General features: G+C 35.9%; 1 protein-coding gene across 7 annotated transcripts in view; it reads left to right on the forward strand.

The window, feature by feature from the left end:
• Positions 1-18,201, forward strand: part of CHL1 (cell adhesion molecule L1 like) — a 232,568-nt gene extending 214,367 nt beyond the window's left edge. For 5 of the 7 annotated variants that reach the window (XM_049862001.1, XM_049862004.1, XM_049862003.1 and 2 more), the window contains 8 exons: positions 210-325; positions 453-657; positions 860-982; positions 4,254-4,433; positions 7,683-7,844; positions 8,453-8,584; positions 10,702-10,774; positions 14,381-18,201. In XM_049862001.1, coding sequence (XP_049717958.1) covers positions 210-325; positions 453-657; positions 860-982; positions 4,254-4,433; positions 7,683-7,844; positions 8,453-8,584; positions 10,702-10,774; positions 14,381-14,597 — 1,208 coding nt within the window. In that variant the 3' untranslated portion in view covers positions 14,598-18,201. The remainder of the gene's footprint in view (positions 1-209; positions 326-452; positions 658-859; positions 983-4,253; positions 4,434-7,682; positions 7,845-8,452; positions 8,585-10,701; positions 10,775-14,380) is intronic. The other 2 variants (XM_049862007.1, XM_049862008.1) reach the window with 2 other exon arrangements.
• The last annotated feature ends 2,066 nt before the right edge of the window (positions 18,202-20,267 follow it).

Genomic DNA, 20,267 nt, shown 5'->3' on the forward strand with positions numbered 1-20,267 from the left:
TTCTGATGTGGTACAGGCCATATTCTTCTGGAAACCTCAATGGGCTAAGAAACTCTTCCATAATGAGAACCTCTCTTGGTTCCATTCGGAATTGGTTTTATGAAAGGTTTTACCCCAGATTAAACATTATGAAAATGATCTTTGGTGCAGGACACAAGTCATCACACTTAGAGTTTATTAAAAACTAATCAATCTTATGTAATTAACAGATCCGGATACGGCTCCAGTCATTCACAGAGTGGATGTTATAAACAGCACTGTAGTTAAAGTTACCTGGTCAACCATTCCAAAGGACAGAGTACATGGACGTCTAAAAGGCTATCAGGTTTTTAACATATTTTTTTTTTCTTCTTCTCATTGTCGAATTAGTGTATTTCCTGCAAATAAGAACTAGTTTCAGAAGAACCTGCCACACTGGTTGATATGTTAAAGCCTTTCTATTTTCCTTGCAGATCAGTTGGTGGAAAACAAAAAGTCTGTTGGATGGAAGAACACATCCCAAAGAAGTAAACATTCTAAGATTTTTAGGACCAAGAAACTATGGAATGGTTCCTTCCTTAGATGCGTTCAGTGAATTTCACTTAACAGTCTTAGCCTATAATTCCAAAGGAGCTGGTCCAGAAAGTGAGCCTTATATTTTTCAAACACCTGAAGGAGGTAAGAGAATAACAATGTAGAATAATGCCAACAATAGAAATTATCCAATGGCCAAATAAAACATTTCCTTATTATTAATTAAAATGTACTTGACATCAATTACCTTTTCAATTTTTATAAACATTTTTCATCTAATAGGAATTTTTTTTTTTAAGAAAGTCACCAACTTATGAGTGTTTATAATTGGTCTTGTGTTTTCTAGTACCTGAACAGCCAACTTTTCTCAAGGTCATCAAGGTTGATAAAGACACTGCCACTTTATCCTGGGGACTGCCTAATAAGTTGAATGGAAACTTAACTGGCTATCTATTACAATACCAGATAAGTAAGTAGAGATTTGAATTGGAGTTAGCCAATTAAAATATTTTACTTTTGGGTTGAGTATTTGGTTTGCTATGCTGGGAGTCTAGTGATCACTTAAGGCCATGATTTGTAGTCTGGCCTACTTCCATCTAGCGCCAACCAACCAACCAACCAACCAACCAACCAACCAACCAACCAACCAACCAACCAACCAACCAACCAACCAACCAACCAAACGATTGCCATTGAGGCAACTCCAACTCATGGCAATCACAAGTGTGTCAGAATAGAACTGTGCTCCAGAGGATTTTCCGTGGCTGTTTTCTTGTAAGCAGATGCCAGGCCTTTCTTCTTAGGCTCCTCTGGGTGGACTTGAGCCTCCAACCTTACAGTTAGTAGCCAAGGGTGTTAACTATTTGCACCACCCGAGGACTCCTTCTTCTAGCCAGTGGTCTGTAAACTCTGATTTGCAGGCCAAGTCCTCAGCTTGCTGCTTGTTTTTATAAATAAACTTGTATTGGATCACAGCCCTGTCCATTCACTTAGGTATTGTCTATAGCTGCTTCTCATTACAATGGCAGAGTTGGGTATTTAGATCACAGACCGCATGGGCCACAAAGGCTAAAACTTTCTTGACCCCATTTCTAGGAGAAAAGAAAGGACGTGCCAATCAGTACCAGGAAACATGACTTTAATATTTATAGATAAGAGGCCTTCAGGATTAAGGAATATGCCAAAGAGCACAGAGTTAAAAAGTGATGTCGTGGTGATCCAAAGCTAGCCTAACTCCATGGTGCCGCACACAAAATGTCTATACTGCGCTGCCTCTTCTGCATCTAACGCGTGCTTCCAGTCTCAACCTCTAAATATCCTTCTGTCTGTAGAATCCTCTATTGGTGGCCTGTAAGAGGACTAATGAGTTGTCTCTGGACCATTGCTCAGTATACACTGCCCACATTCTGCAATTCCAGTAGGTTGAAAACAACACGATTAGAAAAAATTAGGTCATTTTTAATCATAGCACCTCCATCTCTAATAGTCTACTCAGCTAAGCATCATCTCAAAATGGAGATGAGGGAACTGAAGTCATAGAAAAATTTACTAACAGTTCCACCCTGGAATTTTTAAACTCTGAGGATATGAATACCTAAGCAGTCAAAACACTAGGTCTACAGAGGCCCAGTCTACACAACTTGCAAAAGCCACCTTGATCATAGTCCTAATATGCCACACCAGTTAAAGATTTGCAGAAATCCAGGCCAGGTGCTACTCAAAAATGCCGTTTCTACTGGGATTATGAGCTTGTGATATCCTCTGCTGAGTGGGGAATATATGTTCAAATAGATAATAGACATAATCCCAGAAGAAATAGCATTTTGAGATTTTTGAGTGCTTGCTATGTAGCAAGATGAGTACTAAGCATTCTTCCTGCACATTATATCATTAAAATAAGAAAACTATGAAGCATGTACTGTCCCTAATTCATGGAGGAGGAAACTGAGACATGTAGAGTATGTTTGGCCAGAGTTCCACAGTAAAATCAGTGCTAAGCAAGGTTTTGAACACAGGTCAGTCTCTTTCTAGGCACTGAGCTCCTAAGCCTACACCATTCCATGAACTGCTTTTCAAAAACGTGCAAAGTATTAAAGAAATGGGGCCTTGGTGGTGCAGTGGTTAAAAGCTCAGCTGCTAACCAAAAGGTTGGCAGTTCGAATCTACCAGTTACTCTTTGGGAACCCTATGGAGCAGCTCTACTCTGACTTATAGGGTCACTATGAGTCGGAATTGACTCAACGGCAATAGTTTTTTGTTTTTTTTTTTGGTTTATTGAAGAAATATTGGAGATTTTTTTAATGTCCATTTGTTTGATAAGGATATGCCTTTTCCTTATCACAACAATAAGAAAGTCAACACTAGTTAAACTCCAGCCCTCATATTTATCTGTATGTAAGATTTAAATTTAGAACATGGAGAGAGGAAGCTAAAATATTAACAGTTGTAGTGATTATTGTACTGCTCTATACATGGAATTTTAGAAAATAATAATTATGTACAATTTTGCTATTATTATTATTGTGTGAATGTTTAGGTATTTTGCCCTTTTTTGTTGCTATTATATATTCTAAATAGTTGTTTGTGTATATGAGGACTCTATGTATATACTTTTCTGAATTCTTATATTAATATGATTGCGGTAGTTGTTCAATTGATTCCTTGGTGTTTTACAGGTATGCCCTGAAATAATCTATAAGCAGTGATAATTTTACTGGCTTCTTTCCAATATTTGGATCTTTAGTTTCTTTCACAGGTCTAATTGCACTGTATAGAGCAAGGAAGGCATTTTTATGTTAATAATAAATACAATTTTCTCTTTGACCTTGTGTGGTGTCACGGACTAAGGGTCAAGAGAATTTTTTTCTAATCCTTTTCTTGCCTGCATGGCCTTGGGCAAATCATTGTATCTCTTGCACTATTTCTATAGTAACCATTGCGCAAATCTCATGTCCTTGCTGGGCTGTAAATTCTGTGAGAGCAGCTACTTAATTCACCTTTTTTCACGTAGCCCTTTACACAGTGCTAGCAGACAGTAGATATGTAAAATACTTGGTCCATTCATTTCTTGATTTTCCATATACTGCATACTTATTTGATGACACATATTAAACTAGAAACTGTAGAAGGCACAAATAAATCATTGTCCAAATTATTTCCTCAAAAGGGTAGCAATTAAGTGAAGTGGAAGGTGAAGATATAATAATGGAAGAAAGTCTGTCATTTTAATGGGTATGAGAAAGGTAGAATTTGGGGTCCAGTAAGAACATGGGCTCTGGAATCAAAAGGCTGTAGTTTGGATTCAAATCTCAATTTACCAATTATTAATATTGCTAGGGAATCCCTGGTGGTGTAGTGGTTAAGAGCTATGGCTGCTAACCAAAAGGTGGGCAGTTTGAATCTACCATGTGCTCCTCAGAAACTGTAAGGGGCAGTTCTACTCTGTCCTATAGGGTCGCTATGAGTCAGAATCGACTGGACGGCAATGGGTAATGGGTTTTGAATATTGCTAGATGTGGGGAAAGTGTTAAATCTTGGTAGACTTCAGTTTCCCCATTTATAATAAGGGCATTATAATTTAATCTACCTCATAGAATTAAATGAGTTGATGCATATAAATAAGTTAGAGCCTTGCATACCACAGGCATAAGGAGAAGCAAAAACAAGGAAAGAGACAATGTAACTTGAATTGTTAAGTACTATGAAATTGGAAACATTGTGGCTCATGTTTATTTCTTTAGTAAATGACACCTATGAGATTGGAGAATTAAATGATATCAACATTACCACTCCATCAAAGCCCATCTGGCATCTCTCGAACCTCAATGCAACTACCAAGTACAAATTCTACTTGAGGGCTTGTACATCAAAGGGCTGTGGAAAACCAGTCACTGAGGAAAGTTCCACGTTAGGAGAAGAGAGTAAGTGGTTTCTGCATGCCTTCTCTTTTTAAACAATTTTCCTGAAAGGAGCATGCCATGTTAGACACTGTAAATTAGAAATTATTGTGATCCAAATCTGCCTGACCTTTTGTTTTCCACTGATTTTAATTCAGAATTTATTTATCTTGTTTGTAAAGTTCATATTGACTCAATTTATGGATTTCTACAGAATAGCAATCAATCCATAGTCTTAGTACATATAAGATCAGGAACTATAATTTTACTTAATTAAAATAGAAGGACATAAAATCATAAAGGTATTCACAAGGTTAGTAGAGGCATATTTTTCTTTTGGAAATGTTTCCATAGAGAAAAATATTTATCTCTTGCCTTGGAAGACATTTTGCAACACTCGTCCAATAAATCTTACTTCCGTGCCTTGTCTCATTTATACATTGATTCATATATAAATTTTATTTTACTCTTGGGTGGTTGCTGCCAAATAATGGCTTCAAAACAGTCCCTAAATCTATGTTTTCCTTTTTAAAAATTTTCCTGATCCAATTGCACTTTTCCAATTTTTTTTTTTAACCTTATATCCATTTCCCTTCCCACATTATTTCTTCAGTTACAGATTTTAGCAGCATCCTTGCTAACCTTTTTATGATCACAATAGGAAGTCAACGGAAAACTAAGAAGGTAGAGGGAGAAAGGGAAATGGATCAGAGAAATTGATGTAACTAATCAATGGATAAAGGGGGTCACGTGTTTTGTTTAGGCTGGTCAGGTATGGGAGGCTAAGTAAGGGAAGAAGGGAATGGAGATGATGGAAGGGAAATAGAAAGGATCATTTATTTATCATGTGTTGTGTGTCAGACACAGTTCTGGATGTTCTTCAAAACTGTAGATGAGAGAAAAGGTAGAATCAATGGAAGAAACACCAGGAAGAGGAAATAATAATAAAGAGAAAATTTAAGTTGTCCATCTTTTGTTAATGTTGCATCTAAAAATATAGGTTTGTCAATCCATGTGTTTGTGCGTGAATAGTTATGTTCTGACCTTCATTGTCAGTGTACTTGTTCCTTCCTCATTGTTTCTATTTTATCTAAATAATAAATGGTTTTTGTTTTTCTCATACTCCCTAAACACTCATAACTTCCTTCAATGGGAAAAATATAAATATTCAAATAATTTCTCAAGAAAATTACTTCCAAAGTTGAACTGAGCATCAAGTGAGATGAAGAGCTAATTTATCCACTCATACAAGTTAGATGTAAAGATGGTGATTGAACAATTCCTAGTAATTAAAAAAAATTCTAATTCTCAGATGTTTAAAATTGGCATCAAGTGTTCAATATGAAGGAGACAAATCAGGATAGTAGTAATATAAATACACAACTTCCATATTTTTAAAATAAACTTTAAGGCATGGAGATGGTTGCTATTTTGGTAGAACCAAGACCATTGTATGCATGAGAAATGCTAGTCCCATTTTGCCCATTTGCAGCACATAAGAACAGAAGATTCACAACCTTTCTTACAATAGGTACACATTCTAATATAAATGTTGTAAAATTTGATTCTGGTTGCCTTCATGCTTGACAAATTGTTTTTAGAGGATGGAAAATGCTGTTTGTATGATTTTATAAACAAGGCTGTATCTTTTCTGCAAACTAAAGATGTAACTTTATTCATTTGAGTGTCTTCAAGTAAATGTCTTCTCTGTCTTAGATGCTGGTAATTTGAAAATGTTTCTTACTGGTGTGTTTGTGCTCTTTTTCAGGAATCTACATTTTCAGTATTCTACCTACTGCCCCTTTCCCAGTTGATACTGATTTCTCTTCTATAGGCTTGTCTTCCCCTCATTTATACAGAAGAATCTATAATCTGTTTTCCCACTGGGTTTCTCCATGATCTTTGAAAAGAGAAAAAATACATATATTTTAATTGAGGAGATGCATCTTGTTATCATTAAACACTCTGAAAATGTTAACTTTGGTGCAAACTGGAGTCTCTTACTGTATGTCTTTCTTCTCCCAGCCCTGCCTTGCTGACACACTTTAACATTATTGTATTTATTCAAAGGATGAGATTTAGTAGACAAGCATTTTTTTCCCCTGGTTATTTTCTGATAGTTGGTCCAATTTTAAGATGGTTCACATTCCGTAATGAACAAGAGAAAAAAAGATGGAGTTGAACAGAAATATTCTTTTGTGTGTGTGTCATTAGCAGTTTGAATAAAATACTTGCTTTCCTCAATATTTTTTAAAGCTACACTCCTTAAAGATTACTAATATTTCTGTCTTTCAAGGTCAAAATTAATTGCATCTCTATTTCATTGGTACTCAATCTTGAAGGCTTTGCTCAACTAATATAACTCTGGCCTTCTTTCTCCTGTGGTGCCATTTTTCAATGATGCCCTTTTATTACTCAGTAACTATATATTCAATTTTTACTCTATGGTAAGAAATTATAACTAAATTTAAAACAGGTTTCATAACTTCTTATATTCTTGGCAAGGAATATGTTTATTTTCACGTACAAATTAGTAACACTTTCTGCTTTATGTTTACTGTATTGCATTGATTCCTAGCAAAATCATGGATCAAATGCAAAAATATGTATATTTTAATTCAACTTGACTCATGTTTACTACTCTGATATTCTGCCATTAACATAATGATATGTTGGTATTTTTTGAAAAGTGGTAATGTCTCACACCATCTCAAAATCTTAGTGAAATCCATTTAATTCAAATGCACCTATAGACATGTACTTTATGTCTCTTAAGTTTCTACAAATATCAGATATTTAATATATGACCATATCACGATGCTATTCCATCATACGTATGGAGGAGAACAAGGCAAAAAGAATTAATATATAGTTAATTAGGATTATGTCACATGTTGTCAGTTATAAGCCAAAATGACCATACTGAGTTTCCCACTTGGTTAGTAAAAATCAAAATTGTGTTTTTTTAAGTCTGTATTGGGTTTTGAACAATTTAAGTGATGAGGCAAATTTATAGCACTATTTTCTCACTTAAGAAATACGTTCATCTTAAAGTGGCATTAACTGAATTTATTTCATTTACTCAGTTTTAGCATGTTATTAAAAATACACCATGCAATGTTATGATTTTCTTGATCTCTCTAAATTCAAGAACTCTTTGAGAAAAAATGCTACAAGTGGTTTTCTTACTCATCTCAAATAACAATGTTTTTACTTTTCATCTCCTGTTTCAGTGATTACAGTTCATATGATTTAACTGTGTACATTTTATAGGTAAAAGTATCGGGAAGATATCAGAAGGAGTAAATCATACTCAAAAGATTCACCCAATAGAGGTGTCTGAGTCGGGAGCTGAACATATAGTTCGCCTATCGACTAAGAATTGGGTTGATAACAATAGCATTTTTGAAGATGTAATTGAGACAAGAGGGAGAGGTGAGAAATGAGATTATATTTGGTGCAATCAGAGACAAATCCAGTGTTCTGTAGATTATTTCATTGTATTTATTTCCAATATTACGGATAAAACTACGGAGCACATTTGTTTTGTCATAGCATTCTCAAATTAGCACAATGAAAAATGTTCCACAGTGCTCCGACTTACCACTTGTTATTTTCACCAGGGTGGCTGCCTAAAAATACTATCTCCTGCTAATTAACACATGTTAATAACACAAATTAAAAGGAAAACAAAAACCACAGAGGCTCTATGGCAATCTGCATCTAAATAAGGCAGTTCTGCTTTTGCTTCCTCTCTGCTACTTCTGTATTTAACCTGATCTGCATCCACTATCCTTCTTTGATTTTCATCCACAGAATCAAACGCAACTTAAGAAGACCCTTTCTAAAGAAAGAAGGAATGCTGTATCAGTATTTCCCCCAATGAAATGCCCCTCAAATCACCTACCCTCTGGGGTTGCTCAAAGGAAAAGTGAAATTGATACTCTTTGATAATTTTTAAAAATGATGTCTGATTTTCCTGGTGCAAAATCTCAAAGACTGTTTTCTAGTGTCCAATGTTGTGACTTCTCTCTGTGCAACAGAATATGCTGGTTTATATGACGACATCTCCACTCAAGGCTGGTTTATTGGACTGATGTGCGCCATAGCTCTTCTGACGCTAATCTTGTTAACGGTTTGCTTTGTGAGGAGGAACAAAGGTGGAAAGTACTCAGGTAAAGCTGTTACAGAATTACAGAGTTACAGAAAATGTGGATTTCCACTTCATTAAGTAGTATTTTCTGGGAGGCATTCTTCAGAGACATCTTTTATTTCTATTCTTTAATTTCACATTTAAGTCAAATTTATATTAGGAAATTAGACATAGAATTTACAGAGAAGAAAAAATTTCTTTTCTTTTCTTTTTTAGCAAAATGTATGGTCTAGGAGCCCTGGTGATGCAGTGATTAAGAGCTCGGCTGCTAACCAAAAGCTTGGCAGTTTGAACCCACCAGGCACTGCTCGGAAACCCTGTGGGGCAGCTCTTTTCTGTCCCATAGGGTTGCTATGAGTTGAAATCGACTTGAAGGCAGTGGGTACATGTATGGTCTAGAATATTATCTCCAGGTGGTTACTTGTTTTCCAGTTCCTAGTACTTAAAATAGGCTCTATTTTAAGCCTATTTGCAGTGCTGGCAATGCTTCCATCTTCTTTTTTCTGTTTTAAAATATAAGAGGTGTTTAGGAGACATGTTACTAAGTTTTAGTGTCTTAGAAAAAAAGACATCCTTACCATGTCTCTATATACTTACATGACCCAAAGGTTTTTTGTATGACTGTATTCTACAGTGTTGACTCTACCAGTCAACTTGGTTAAAGTTAACCCTTGTTGGGAATACACCTCTTATTAGCATTACATATCTTTACACTGCCTCTTGAATGAATATGTAAGATAGAAACAAAATCCACCCTGTTGTTAATATGGGATGGTTAAGCCCTCGGCTGCTAACCAAAAGGTTGATGGTTCAAACCCACCAGAGGCACCACGGAAGAAAAGACCTGGTGATCTGCTCTCCTAAAGATCACAGTCTCAGAAGCTCTGTGGGGCAGTTCTACTCTGTCATATAGGGTTTCTTGACAGCACCTAAGAACAACAATAACAACATTATTAAAGTAATGGTTGGCTTTACTTCAATATTTAATTTCCAAATGTATTTTGTCTTTTTTCAAATATACCAAAGGAAAAACCCAAACCCATTGCTGTCGAGTTGATTCCAACTCCAAATATACATATTGCAATATTATTATTTGCTTAGTATTCATGATGTCTTTATATAGGACAGGAAATATAGGTCCTGCTGCTATTAATTTGCTGATGTTCAGATTGGTGAGTTCTTATTGCCTTATGTTTCATCCAGCAAATATTTATAGGAACCCGCCATGTATACAGAGCTACCATTAGCATAATTCCTAAATTTTTCTACAACTATAGGAATAATTTATTCAGTTATGTATTTTACACTTTCCTGTGAAGACTGAATTATTATGGATTAGGTTTTCAAAGACTAATGGATATTCTAAGTAATGAATTAGAAACTTTTAAGAGATAAAGCATTTCCCTTTGAGTATGCCCAACAAATAGTCATTTGCAAAGTAAAACCCTAACCACATTCTACCAAAAAAGCTTCCCCAAATCGTGCCCATAAAGAAACAAAATCAGCATTTCATATTCCAGAAAATCTAAGAGAATCTCCTAAGGTCTCTGGTCTTAGTGAGAAGTACCGTGGTAAAACGATGGTATCTCCTCAGGTAAAGAAAGATTTTTATCTGAGTTTTCCCAGTGAAATGAAGCAAGGCCCTTCTTGTCCTCCATAGCATTGTTTAGAATAACTCAAATTTTAAAATGTCACTATGGTCCTGAATATTTTGATTACCGAGGTAACACTGAGTAACGGAGTATCACCAAATGATTGATTGTTTTACTCTCTTTAGCTTCATGATGTAGATCTGCTATGAACCTCTGATACCTTCAAAAAGCTTTGGATAGTAAAATAAATGTTTAGTAATTTGATCTTCATTAAGAGACCTTAACCAACTTTGACCCCTTCCATAAGGCTTATTGCCCACATGATATTGAGTAGTCACGTGAAGTTTGGCAACGTGCGGAAACTCTGACAACAAATAAGTAGACCCCAGAAAACCTATTTTCTGAAAGAAAACTTGCCTCACTGGTATTAAGAAAAAACAAACAAACAAACAAACAAAAAAATGTTTTTAGCGATTATCCATCTCCCAACAGCACTGGTTAAATACCTTTAAAAATTCTTTGTATTCCTTTTTCTTTTTCCTTTTAGTGAAAGAAAAGGAAGATTTGCACCCAGATTCAGAAGTTCAGTCAGTAAAAGATGAAACCTTTGGTGAATACAGGTAAACATAAGGTTCCATGTTCAAACACATCAAAACACATATTCTTCAGGTGACAAGATCAAAGGGCAAGGTAGTATTTATTCTTAAAACAAAGGTTACTATATTGTAATGCACTTGTAAAGAATAGCTTGAAAAAGTAAGGCCTACTTGAAGCCTTAACAACAGAATTTCTGTTTGTGGGGTGAGGGTGTGCTTAAGAGCCAGCGTCGCGATAGAAGTGTGTGTTAGGAGACTTTTCCTCAAGCTGTATGGGTAAGGCAAGGACTCAATTTTATTTTGACTGAATTTCTGGAGTGATTAAATCATGTTGAAGCCACTTTTCAGCATGGCCGTTATGAACTCAGGTTGTATCCAGTTTACATCCACAAACACATATTGTATGTACCTACTGTGTGCATCTACAAACATAAGTGAGTTACAGATCCTGTCCTCAAGATATACCTAGCCTGCAGAGGGGAGAAAAAAGGAATAAACCAAACCCAAACGCCATTGCCATCATGCTGATGCCAACTCAGGGCGATCCCCCAAGTTTCCGAGTAGAAGGCACTCCGTAGGGTCTTCAGTGGCTGATTTTTTTCAGAGGTAGATTATCAGGACTTTCTTCTGTGGGGCTGCTGGGTTGATCAAACCGCCAACCGTAGAGTTAGTAGCCATGCACAAACCATTCGTGCCACCCAAGCACCTCTGTACAGGAATATTTTTATTATTATTAGGTACCATTGAGTCAATTCTGTCTCTTAGTGACCCTAGATGGCAGAGTAGAACTGCCCTATGGGGTTTTCTAGGCTGTAATCTTTATTTATTTATTTTTAATCTTTATGGGAGCAGATCACCAGGTCTTTCTCCTGCAGAGCTGCTAGGTGGGTTCGAACCACCAACCTTTTGGTTAGCAGCCAAGCACTTAGCCATTTTGCCACCAGGCCTCCTGTAAATGGAAATAACTGTAATTAACCAAATAGACTAAGACAGAAAAAAGGAGAGCAACTATGTCTGCCCAGGAGTGATTCTGGAAAGAGATCACCCCCCAAAAGATAAGCCAGAACTTAAAGGATGAGAAAGATTCTCAAGTGCAAAAAAAAAGTTACTCTTAACTGATGAGCAGAGGGTATTAAAGTGTGCCATACATTTGAGAAATAAGCAAGAAATCTAGCATGAGGTCGATAGCTCTTGAGGAACTGTGGAACCTCTCACTCACCGTTTTTCTTCCCCATCTTAGCCTTTCCACCACCCTCTCTAGTTCTTAGCTCTTCTTGCTTGGGATGCCATCATTGTCCTTGTTTTTCTTGCTTCTACTCAATCGGTACACTCTTTTTATGTTTTTATATTTCTTGAGAAGTCACATTAAATCCATTCCAGAGGAAGCATTAAAGGGAAGAAAAAAGAAAGAAAATTGAAACTTTACTCATTACTGTTGTATTAATTACCAATTCCTTCATAACCATTACCCCAATACTCAGTGGCTTAAAGCAACAAACATGTACTATCTCACAGTCTCTGTGGGTTAGGAATCACAGCAGAGCTTCGCTGCATGCCTGCCTCTGGCTCAAGGTCTCTCATGAGGCTTCAGTAGCATTTTGGCCAGGGCTGTGGTCTTACCTAAAGGCTCAGCTGAAGCACAAGCCACGTCCTAGTTCAAGCATATGGGTGATACCAGGATTCAACTTCATGCAAGGTACTGAACTAAGGACTCACGGGCTATTGGCCAGAGACCATCCATAGTTTCTTACCATGTGGACGGACCCATACAGCAGTTTTCGAAGCAGCAGCTGGCTTCCTTCGCTGTGATTGAGCGAGAAAGAGCACTGAATTTGGAAACGCTAGTCTTTTTAACCTCATCTTGGAAGTGATATCCCATCACTTCTGTCATATTCTATAGAAACGAGTCAATAAGTTCAGTCAACACTCAAAAGGAGGAGATTATGGAGGGGTTTGATTTCCATGAGGAAGAGATCACTGATGGCATGTGATAACTGCTTAATGTACTTTTGGAAGATAAATATTATTAATTCAATTTTATACATGAGAAACTAAGAAAACACTTTCTCCAAAAGCTTATATATAGCAGTGAATGGAGCTCGACTAGAATCCAAGGCTCTCATTCCCTCATACTGTGCTGCTTCTTTAAAAAAATAGGTGAAACCAATCCCCCTCACTAGCTTAACAAGTCATCCCTTTGTAGTAGTTAATATACTTTCCAACCTCTTTCTGGACCCAGTTACTGCATCAGTCAGGATACAACTCCAAAATGTTTTTTTCTTCCACTTGGAAGTGACACATGTTATCCTTGCTCACTTTTCTTTGACCAAATGAAGTCACATGGTTGATTGCATAACTCAAAGTGGTCAGGGATATGCCATGCTGCCAAATTTCCAGAAAACTGAGAGCTGGACGTATTTGACAAACAGCACTCATGACTAACACAAATGATAAAGTGATATTCTTATTTTGGAGTCCTGGTGGTGCAGTGGTTAAGAGCTATGGTGAGCTATAGCAAACTACAGCTGCTAATCAAAGTGTCAGCGGTTTGAATCCACCAATTGCTCCTTGGAAACCCTAATGGCCAGTTCTACTGTGTCCTATAGGGTTGCTATGAGTTGGAATTGACTTCACAGCAACAGGTTTGATTTTTGTTTGTTCGTTTTATTCCTATTTTAATTATATTTTCCCCAAATTCTTCCTTACTCAAATTTTATAAAATTATTTAATTTGGTATACAGCTTTGTAGTATTAGTTGGTACTTCCAAAACAAAATCGTGATCAGGAATTTAGAAGACCATATCATTTTATAGACATTTTATTTACTCAGAATTTCTTTTGTTGAAGATTAAAACCCAACTCATGTAAGTATTTATGCTATTAAACTGCCAGCCCTTTCTTTTTCTTTTCCTTAAAAAAAACCTGAGGTAGTAAACAATATTAGAAAAAGTTCTTGGGTTGCAAACAACAGAATTAAATTGATAACCTGAACAAAAGAGACATTTTTAGAAGGCTATGAGGGAGCTTAAAGGACCCCTGGTGGTACAATGCTTAGTTAAGTGCTCGGCTGCTAACTGAAAGGTCAGTGGTTCGAACCTACCAGCAGCAATGTGACACAAGAAAAAGGGCTTGGTGATCTGCTTCCGTAAAGATTACAGCCTGGGAAATTCTGTGGGGGCAGTTCTCTGTCACGTGGGACTGCTATGAATTGGAATCAACTTGACGGCACCTAAAAACAATGTTAGGGAACTTAACAGGATCAAAGGTAAGGCCAGGAGATCAAGACTTGGGGACATGGAGCTCCAAAAGTCTATGAAAGCAAAGAGAACTGCGTTCATCCTCTTTCTATGTCACTGGTTGAGCTTCTCCATATATCCCACAAAATCTTCCCTTAAAATTCACACCAGTGATGTGAATAACAGAAAAGAGTTTCTCAGTTACGCAGAATGGTACAATCTGGTTCTGACTTTTCAAATGCGTATTTGTGGAAATGCTGTTTGGGGTTTATTTCTCCATCTTCAGTGCTAATATGAATGTCCTGAAAATTATAAGTCCTATTAGCACTTGAGTCTTGCTTTATAAAAATACCTATTATTAGATTTTGTTGAACTATTCTTTTTTGTTTTCTAGTGACAGTGACGAAAAACCTCTCAAAGGAAGCCTTCGGTCCCTCAACAGGGATATCCAGGTCACAGAAAGTGCTGACAGCTTAGTGGAGTACGGAGAAGGAGACCACGGTCTGTTCAATGAAGACGGATCATTCATTGGCGCTTACACTGGATCTAAGGAGAAAGGATCTGTTGAAAGCAATGGAAGTTCTACTGCAACATTTCCACTCCGGGCATAAACACAACACATGCCAACAATACTGATGGTTCACACCAACCTTCCATATGTATCTGTTCAAGGGAGCAAGACCTTTCACATAGGAGTAAAAACATGTAGGCAGAGATTTCATCTAGAATTCAAGCATTCTAGAATTGTGTTGAGAAAAATAGCACTGCCTTGAAAGAATGAAACGCCAAGCACTTCAGGCCTTTTTTTTTTTTTTTCAGGTGCTCAAAATGCAGAACACAAAACAAATCCTGTATTTAGATTCACCTCAGTTGAATCCAAAGTACCCATTCAGTGTACTCCGTATGTACCTGGTTTTCCTCTGCAGCATGTTTGCTTAGGTGTTGCTGCCTTGGGGGCTTTTCTCTGCGTGCACATTTGTACACAGTCTCTGAGAACTTTCTTGGTGACTTTGCTTCAGTAGAGGTTAAAAGATGGTAAGCAAACTGGTTATTTAAAATGTAAAAAGGGTTATGAATGTCTTGTTTAAAACAGTTTACTGAATATATACAGTCTGAAGTTATTATTTAAATTTTGAGTAGCAAGAGTCTTAGGTGAACAAGTGACTAGTATTTATTCAGCTCCTAACTATTTGCCCAGAGATGGTCATGTTTAAACAGAATTATAACTTTTTTTCAGTTTCAATATGGATTTTATATTTCTATTAGTTATGCCATCAACAGACATCTCTCTCTCCCCAGCCTTAGACTAAATTCAGCTGCAAAGGAAGCAGTGGTCAGAAGGTGATCTTTGAAAGAATGGTCATGAAGTGCCCGTTATTCTAGCTACATCTATTTAAACGTCCATTTCTAAATTGACTGCTTTGACCCTTTTTCTGTGTTTATATAATGGTATGCTTGCATATATTTCATGAATGCATTGTACATATTGTGTTAATATTTACACAAGTTAAAATATAGATGTGTTTTATTTTGAAGTGAGAAAAAGAACATTAACAGGCATGTCTGTACAGCTAGAGTATATAGTAAGATATCATTTTTCATCATTACAGAGCTACCACCAATAACACAAGGTTCCAAGACCGAAGACATTGTAAAAAACATTTGGATTTTGTTCTTATTGCTTTTTTTCAACAATCTCAAAATAAGGTATCATATAAATATTGAGGGAAATGTTTTCATATTTTTCAAAAATAAGTTTTTGTTGTTGAGTGTATTCCTACCACAGCCCCAAGAAAGAAAAACTGTTTGCGGTAGAAATTCCTATACATATGTTTGCCTCTATCACACTTCAAACATCTTGAGAGTGGGATTTTTTCTATATTATCCTCTGTCAAAGTCAGTACGAATTTAGAGAACTAATTTCCTGGCATGTGGGCTACTAATCCTTTTAAAATTTTAAATGAAACTTATTCACAAATAATATGAAGACCCACACATACATACCAATAAAATGCAGTGTTCAACCCCTCATTTTATGGAAATATTTTTTTAGTTTTATACTGAAATTCTTATTATGTTTAAGTGAAATTGATGCATGTATTTAACTTGATTTTTTGAACTGTAATTATGGGTGCGAACTGTTAAATCCTCGACTTTGATTTATGTAATCAACTATATTTCTTGGAGGAGCAAAATTAGATGTGTTTATAATGGTCAGTGGAGTAATGCAAGTGGAATATCTAATTGTCCTTTTTAACTTCATGTGTTCTCCAAAATGTGTCAGGAAGAAATGAAAGTCTTATTTAAAACAGTATTTCAAGGGCTCAAGATTTGACCACTCTCATGGAAGTAAGCGTTTCGAAGGGAGAGTGCCATCCTGGTTCACCCCATGTGAGCATAAGGATCCACGTGTCAATCAGTGCAACTTGAGCTTTGTCACCATCTGGTTTCTAAGACACAACTAACTTTTCAGAAGGAAGACTATGATCCCGGTTTGATTTATCCGGGAGGAATTTGTGGTGCTCAGCTACTGATGAGGCCAAGATTGGGACTGCCATTTCTTTTTCTTTGTCATCAACCAAAAGATGGTTTTAAAAGAAGTATGTGGGTTGGAAATAATGTCAAATAAATCTACACCAGGAGCAGATTTATTAGAATTTTTTTTAAATTAGAAGTTAACTCTGAAATACTGAAATGTTTGCTTTTCCTAGACCTCAGTGTTTGCCTTTAGTGATCTGAGAAGCAAGAGTGTCCTGTTCATATTTTCTCAATGGACAGAACTTACATGTATGAAAAATGAGATTAGACTGTGACTGCTTCATGTTATCACTCTCTATTGCCTTTTCTCAATATCACTTGGCTTCTACTGGGAATCTTCAGTGCAGAAGGAATAGGGCCCATGACTTTTCCTGATTTTAATGATCAAATTATTGTTTTGTGAACCAGAGTAAGCTTCAAATTTAAAAAAAAAAAAAAAAGATTCAAATATTTTTAAATGCATTTTGTTCTTTTCCCTCAGCATCTCAATAACAGAGCTCACGATGTTCGATGATGATTATAAATGGATGCTATTTGCAATATGCCCACTAAGTGATAAGGCAGCAGCCAATACCTAGAACTTTATTCTTAATTAACTTTACACTAACTTTCTCTAGTCTATTGTCAATGTTACTTTTATGTCATATATTGTATATAATCTCAAGGATGGTTTGTGAGCATGAGTACCTAAAGAGTTGTCCAGGGTTTGGGAAAATTGAGATCTCTTCCTGGTTCCAGCACTGATTTTGTACACAAAACTTAGACTAGTTGCTTAACCCTTTTGCTTCAAATGGTCTCAACTATAAAGTGCTGACAATGTCCTGGGTTACCTTATCCTTATCACAGGGTTTTCTTTTTTATGAAGACAAATTTGAAAATGATAAAAGCTAAGATGCCTCTTAACTTCATAAATAAATCTTTAATCTAATCATGTATCTAAAAGTCACCCCACCCACAACAACTCAGTTCGTTTTTCCTGTAAACACATAAATATATTTTTATAGAAAAACGAATCTACAGGAAATAAAAGAAATCTGCTGTTCCATGAGCAGTATGATTTGCACATGCCATTGAAAATTATTAATCAGAGGAAAATTAAGCAGGGTCTTTGCTATACAAAAGTGTTTTTCACTAATTTTGCATGCATGTTTACAAGAAAATGTGAATTTGGTGGCTTTATTCTATTGGTGCAAAGGCATCCGATATTTTAGATGTGCCCATGTTTATAAAAATGTAGAGCACAATGAAATTATGCTGGAAGTCTCAAATAATATTTTTTTTTCCTATTTTATACTCATGGAAGAGATAAGCTAAAGAGAGAACAATGAGAAATGTTGGTGTGTTTTTCTAAGCATTTAAACATAATTGCCAATTGAAACCTTAAGTATGTTTACATGTCATTAAGATGTGATTCTTGTAACAATTTAAAACTGATTATAAAGGGATTGGATTTGTAATCTGTGGTAGTGTATATCCTAGTGTTTCTATAGCGAAATAAGTAGGGTTGATCCAAAGCTTACTTTGTTTTATATCATAAATTGTTTGGTAACACTATCAGAAGAGGTAAAGTGTATGTAGAATAGGTTCCCCTAATAAATTTTTGTTTGCTTAGATTAATATTCTTCATAGAACCTTATTAAAATGTGTCTGTATTGTAGATGGTGTTTGTATTATGCTTATGGATATGTAAGGTTTAAAATATTTTCATGAAATTCAACTTTGCAAATAAAGTTCAACTTCATGTACTCTATAAATGTTTGTATTCTTTTCTATTCAGAGAGAAAAACGAGAATTTGTGTATCAACCTTAATTTCGGTTGCCTCTGACACTAGAATATCTATAAATGAAGTATAAATTAATAAAGCACAAATGAGATACAAAGAACATATTCTGATTCCAATGGCTATTTAGGAATAGACCATTTAATATCATCAATATCTATGACATTTAACATGCCAATATATTTTACACTTATGATGCATAAAATTTAAGATGAATGGATATTTATCTGGTTATTTTCAGAAAAATGTAAAAATGTCACCTTTCAAGAAAATGTCAAGAATATTATATTTTAAAATAAGGATAAAAGGCAATTTTGGTTTAGTCCTTGAGAAATGGGACATCCAACCTGACTCAGCAAACAATCTATTGAAAATCATGGTCTTTAAAAAGAACTTTATCTGTAGTGGAGCCCTGGTGGCACAATGGTAAAGAGCTCGGCTGCTAACCGGAAAGGTCGATAATTCACACCCACCAGTCGCTCCTTGGAAACCGTATGGGGCAGTTCTACTCTGCCCTACAGCGTGGCTATGAGTTGGAATTGACTTGATGACAACAGGTTTTTTGGGAAAAGTGCTTTACGTACATTATCACCTTTAGTCAAAACAATCTTTGTTTAATTCAAGACACAGGAAAGTTAAATAACTTTGGTTAAATCTAGAAGTTAAACCTAGAGTTGTCTGACTTTATAGCTTAGGCTCATAATCATTATACTAATATATAACCCCCCCAAAACAAACCTGTTGCCATTAAGTTGATTGCAACTCATAGCAACCCTATAGGACAGAGTACAACTGCCCCACAGGGTTTCCAAGGAGTGCCTAGTGACTTTGAACTGCTGACCTTTTGATTAGCAGTCATAGCAGTCAAACCAGGGTTTCCATACTAACATATACTTTTTTTTTTATTTCTTTACTCCTCCACATTCTCTTTTAGAAAAGCTAAACAAAGGTGAGTTTGAGCCTAAAACTGACTTACTGATCATGTTTAGAAATCTCTTGGTTTTAAGATATGTGAAGACATACAATAAGGGAAAATAACAAATACTATGTCATATAAGGAAACCTTGGTGGCATAGTGGTTAAGAGCTACGGCTGCTAACCAAAAGGTAAGCAGTTCAAATCCACCAGGTGTTCCTCGGGAACTCTATGGGGCAGTTCTCTGTCCTATAGGGTTGCTATGAGTTGGAACTGACTCGACAGCAGTGGGTTTGGTTTTTTGGTTAATGTCATATAATACCATTGAGTGTGTGTAACCTAAATAGTAGTAATTCAAATAAATCAATTTTAAATGGATCTCAGGTATTTCATCATATTCTACTTAGTCCTTCGAGTAACTAAAAAGAGAGTAGAAGATTCTTACCAGAAATGGCTTCAGAAATAATTCTTCAGAATATTTTCAAGTTGGCATCTGTGTCTCCTTATTAAAATTTGAAATCTGTAATTGAGCACTTTTGTTCTTCTTTTGCCATTCTCATTTATTTCTCCATTAACTATAACACAGAGATTTCTCAGGCTGTATATCCTTAGACTAATGGCATTCCACTTGCCAAAGTAAATTGTATAAACATAAGTACAACAACTTTTCAAGGGCTCTTAGTTTGGGATACTGCTATTTTACTACAGTGAGGTTTACATCACACTTGTATCACATAATATGGAGTAGCATCGTACGTATATGTTATTAAAGGCTAAAATATGGACATCTCCAGGTGTAACCTGAAGAAAATCATTAATTGCATTGCAACGCAAATGTGTAAATTCTGTTAACAAATGGAGATGAAAATATTACACTGACTGGCCTAATAATAATGGAATAAAAATATTAAAATTTGTCACACGGATCATCAGTACAAATTTTGTCCAAAGGAGGTTCCTTGAATCACTAATTCCGTGGGATGTGGAAAAAATATTTCTGACCAAACTATTTTGAGAATACTGGTAAAAATAATTAAGTTGATATAT

Source organism: Elephas maximus, chromosome 20, assembly GCF_024166365.1.
Source record: "Elephas maximus indicus isolate mEleMax1 chromosome 20, mEleMax1 primary haplotype, whole genome shotgun sequence".
NCBI lineage: Eukaryota > Metazoa > Chordata > Mammalia > Proboscidea > Elephantidae > Elephas > Elephas maximus.